General features: G+C 38.7%; 1 protein-coding gene across 1 annotated transcript; it reads right to left on the reverse strand.

The window, feature by feature from the left end:
* Positions 1 to 1,844: 1,844 nt before the first annotated feature.
* Positions 1,845 to 4,507, reverse strand: LOC132958893 (interferon-induced very large GTPase 1-like). Its single transcript, XM_061031978.1, has one exon. The coding sequence runs from the start codon at positions 4,505 to 4,507 to the stop codon at positions 1,988 to 1,990; it is 2,520 nt and encodes an 839-aa protein (XP_060887961.1). The 3' UTR covers positions 1,845 to 1,987.
* Between the last annotated feature and the right edge of the window lie 345 nt (positions 4,508 to 4,852).

A 4,852-nucleotide genomic window follows, 5' to 3' on the forward strand; every position in this document is an offset into this window, starting at 1 on the left:
TCTCAAAGCTGAGGGGTGATTTGTTGAATACAGAAAACCAAAGACTTGAGATGAAGAAAAATGTCATGATTCATTTTCTAAAACAGTTACTTCAGTAAAACTAGTTGATGATGATTTGTCTGGTTACTTTATCAGTTATTTTACACTCTGCTGTCATTCTTATCTAGAAAACATTAGAAGACATCAATGTGCTGATTAGTATCTTTATTCAATGATTTTACAGAAGTCAGTTATGTATACATGTTGACAACACACCATGCAGCAGTACTCATCTTTAAATGTCTTCAAAATAATAATGTCAGGAATCAGAAACTTCACCAACAAACAGGAAACGTAAATGTCTGAGAATATTGATATAAAAGCTCAGGCAACAATGTTCTAGAAACATACAAACAAGAAGTATTTGTGTTGATTGAATTTCTGCATTACATGATGACAATATCAAAATATAAATGAAAGATATTTTAAGCATATTCATTAAGAAGAGATGAAGAGAACATTCTGTAAATGGTTGTATGCATGCTGCTTTTAAGAGAATGATCGTTCATTTAAATTCAATAGTTTTGCATCAGAAACTTCACACAATAAAACCAAAAACTGCTCTAAACTAAGTAGACAAAGAATCAAAAGAAAATTAATACTGTGTCTTATTTAAAGAATACCACATGCCTGTAAATGTGTGGCTTAACATACTTCATAAATTCAAAGTCACACTGAATCAAACTGGAAACTTATAGCATGATCATAATGTGTGCTTACATTTGCACTGATCCAAAAACAGTCGTGATCAACAAAAAGAGAGTTAAAGAAAAGATTCATGTTCATCAACATGTTGGATTCAACCTCTGCTAATGCACTAGTAGGCCTACTTGTAAAATCACTAATGCAATGATTTTTGTGTTATTTCCATATTGAGAGCATTAGTTGTAAAATGTCTCTCTGGTGATAATATCTATTGAGCTGATTGTGATTTTCCTCTTTCACATATTAGACTCAATCTATGAGCTCAAACAATCCATGAAAGGAGGATGTGCACCTCTGTTGTTAGTGTCTCATTTGATGTTAAATGAACTTTTGAGACTCTCTTGTGCAATCTGTGGTGTGATATGGTTCCAAGTATCTGGAATCGATTCCTCCTGCCTCACAGGGCGCTTCGCAGAATGGACACTGTTTGCTACATCCGATGACACTTTTGAAAAGCTCATTCTCAGGCTGTACATCAAGATTTGCAAGTTTTGTTTTGATGTTTGTCTTTTTTAACTGCTTTTTAATATTTTCTTCCATTTCCTTCACACAGTCGGTGAGCCATTGAGCAAACTCTTTGTGTTTGACATTGTTCAGGATCATAAAAGGACCAAGAGCATCCTCGGAAATGACCAGTTTTTCACCAAGTTCCTGTCGGATATCTTTGATCAATTCCTGCAGGTTGCCGCCCTCTTTTGCCTGAGCTTTCTGTATTGCATCATTTATGCTCTTGATTCTTGACCCAAGATGTCGGTCCTCAAACTCAGATAAAGACTCATTTGTCAAGACTTTATCCATTTCATCAAGGATCCATTTCTTAACATACCACTCATATGAGCAGATAAAGCTATGGTAGTCTTCAAATTTATCCTTTGAAAGCAAATCCAGTAACACTGAGTACTGGAAGAACATTCGAGTGCTGAATTGGAATCTGGTCTTCATTTCTCCAATGATATCAGGACCCAAGGATCTGTTGATGAAGTTTTCCACAGCAGGTCTCAAGCAGTAATCTGTGAAATCTTTTGCGTTCTTTTGGCACTGATCTCGTTCATGGAATTCATCCTTGAAATTCACACGGAACCTCTCTTTGTTTTGATTGAGACAAATGTGGGGATCATTCAGCTGAATGAAATCTTCATGCATTTCCTGAAAATCTCGAGCTGCAACTGCGCAGATGTGTTGTTTCAGAGAAACCTCAAATTCTATCTCAATCTTGACATTCTTCTGGTTTTTCAGACTCTCATCAATCATGTGTAGGATCTCCTGGATGAAAGTGTTGTGGTAGTTGTTTCTTCTTTCCCTTTTTTTCTTTCACAAACTGTGAACAATCCATTATGATACCGTCAGCTATTTGTTGTAGCACCATGACGTGGTCTTTCCAGTTGAAGTATTTGCTCAATCTGTAAAATGTACTGTTGAAGAATCCTTCAGCTGAGACTTTGAAAGGCATCTTTCCACAATCTTGCAGTTTTGTTTTACTTAACAATTGACAGACATGACTCCCCTTGTGTGATAGATTGTTTCTCAGGTAGTAGAACACATTTCCGATGACATCCATGGTCTCTTGTTTGTAAAGGACTTGTTCCTTTACCATTTTATTCCACATCTTGTCAAATTCTTCATCCAGCTTTTTGTCTGTCATGTCCACTTTTTTCTTGTGGCATTCTTCAATCAATGCACCTACTCTCTTTTCTCCTTCTTTTGTGTGGTTCACCTTGATTTTATCAATCTCCACCATTCCCTTTCGGATGTCTGTTGCAACTGTGAGTTGGTTATGTACAGAGCTTTCCATTTCTCGACGAAGGCTTTTAGCACTGTTAGCAAAGTCTTCTCTGTATGCTTCAACAAGTTGACCCTCTGTTTGCTTGAAGTACTTATCTAGATTTTCAAGAAGCTTTCTCTCCCATTTAGACAGTTCTAAGCATGCGTCACATTTCAAATCAGTGAGTTGAAGTTCAGAATCAAGTTGTTCAATGTCAGACACTTCACTTTTCACTTTGCCAAAGTTAGAAATCTTTATTTCTGCATCGTTTGTCCATGAGTACATTTCTTTCTTGAATTCCCATTCCCATTTGTTGAATTCTGTGCAGAGCCTCATGTATGCATCAGCCACCAGGCTGTTTCTGAAGCTGAAGATGAAGTTTTCATGCTTGACAGCATTCCACAGGCTTCTTATCCACTCTGTAAACTCCAAGATATCATTAGCAGAAGATACCAAAATCTGAATTACATTCTTCTTGAGCTCATAAACGGCCTCACTGTACCCTGCATTAACTGGAGCCATTGGGGGGCTTCCATTCCAGAGTCCTGGGATGTATTGGTTTCCAGTGGCTGGATTGTACTCCATCACATCAGTGAAGCTCTTGTTCTCCTCCTTCTTTTCCATTCTGGCTGCTGCTTGGGTCATCTCATTCAACTGTTCTAGGAGCAGTTCTCTTTCTCGTAAGTTCTTCTCAGGGGCCGAAACATCTGCCACATTTTGGTGAACAAACTGACATCTGGGTTTTTTGCCCACCTCTTTCATCCTGAGAAATGCATGCACAACTATCTGTAGGATGTCCTTCATTTCTGTTGAATTCTCCATTGCGATATTGATGATAGTGATATCACTCAACCCCACAACAAGTGTTGCAAGCTCGTTGTCATGCTCATAGCTATTGTCTAGTTGTGCAAGCTCTGGTGACTTTAAGCCCTCAGTGTCAATGATCAACATGAAGTCACAGTTGAGTTCTTTTTTGACATTTTCATTTACTTTGATGAGCAACATAAAGGCACCTCGAGTGCACCGACCACTGCTGACTGCAAACTGAACTCCAAACATGGTGTTTAGGAGAGTAGACTTCCCTGTACTTTGAACTCCAAGAACTGTGACTACCAATAACTTGCTCTTTGGAGACACCAAGTCATTGAGCTGAGACAGAACATCAGTCACCCATCTGAGAGGTATATTAGATGCATCACCATCTACAAGCTCAAGGGGAAATCCATCAAGCAACAACCCTGCACATAGTCTGGGCAGATGTTTGAACTGTTGGCGTGACGGACTTGATTCTGGAAGGGAAACTGAAGCTTCATAGATCTGACCCATCTCACGGAAGAAGTGTTCAATCCCAAGTGAGCTGTTAGAAAGTTGCCGGTCAATTTCTTTGATTTCCTCCTTGTTTTCAGAACTTTTCTTTTTGTTTTTGTATCCCTCTCTGAGGCCAGACAGTTTCTGTCGAGACAGATTATCAAGGTTCATTCGCATCCATTTCAGGAAATAACTCCTCTCAATACCTGGTATTGATATTGCGCTGATGAAACATGTCATTGCTTCAGACAGATCATACAAGTTCTGCTCTTTCCGGAGTTCTTCTTTTTCTTTGTGAAGATCACTTTTGTACATTTCTATGTTTTGATTCCCAACTTTCCGAAGTCGATAATCTTCCTTCTCCAAGAAAGTCAGTTTCTTCCATATTTCGCCATGCAGGGGTAGATGAGTATCTTTGTATTTTGGGATATGTTTAATTTTTCCAGTGATGGCATCTGCATTTGTCTTTGCAGTCTGGCACTCTGGACAATCTTCATCAACCAAGACTCCCAATTCATGGGCAATGTCAGCCATCTGCTCAATTTGCATCTTCACCTGTGTGTTCTCCACAACATGTTTGACTGTTTTGTGTAGATTTTTGACAAAGGTTGCATCATTCATTTGTTTGTCCTTCAAAAGGATGTAGCTTTTAGTCAGATTCAGCTTCTTTGCCACCTTCTTCACAGCATCCATACTGAATCCCTGGCTTTGACGATTACCAACCAAGAAGATCTGGGCCTTGTGATGTTGGTTTGAAAGCATTTTGCACTCAGAGTCCAAACTGTCAAAGAATACAAACACTGCTGCCGACGTGTGACACAAAAAAGAAAACTGCATTTCAAATGAAGCAATGTCACCACGAAGATTAGCTACAACTACCGGCTCACCGAAAACATCCATGTTTTTGTTTCCACAAGGTAGATACCAGGTAATTTCAGTCAATCCATTAGATATTTGTCTTGGACAGTCACCATTTGCCATGTTTCTGTGAACAAAGATGTCATGGTACAACAAACTAATGAATAAAGTATGTAGAAT

This window comes from Labrus mixtus, chromosome 23 (assembly GCF_963584025.1).
Source record: "Labrus mixtus chromosome 23, fLabMix1.1, whole genome shotgun sequence".
Taxonomy (NCBI): Eukaryota; Metazoa; Chordata; class Actinopteri; order Labriformes; family Labridae; genus Labrus; species Labrus mixtus.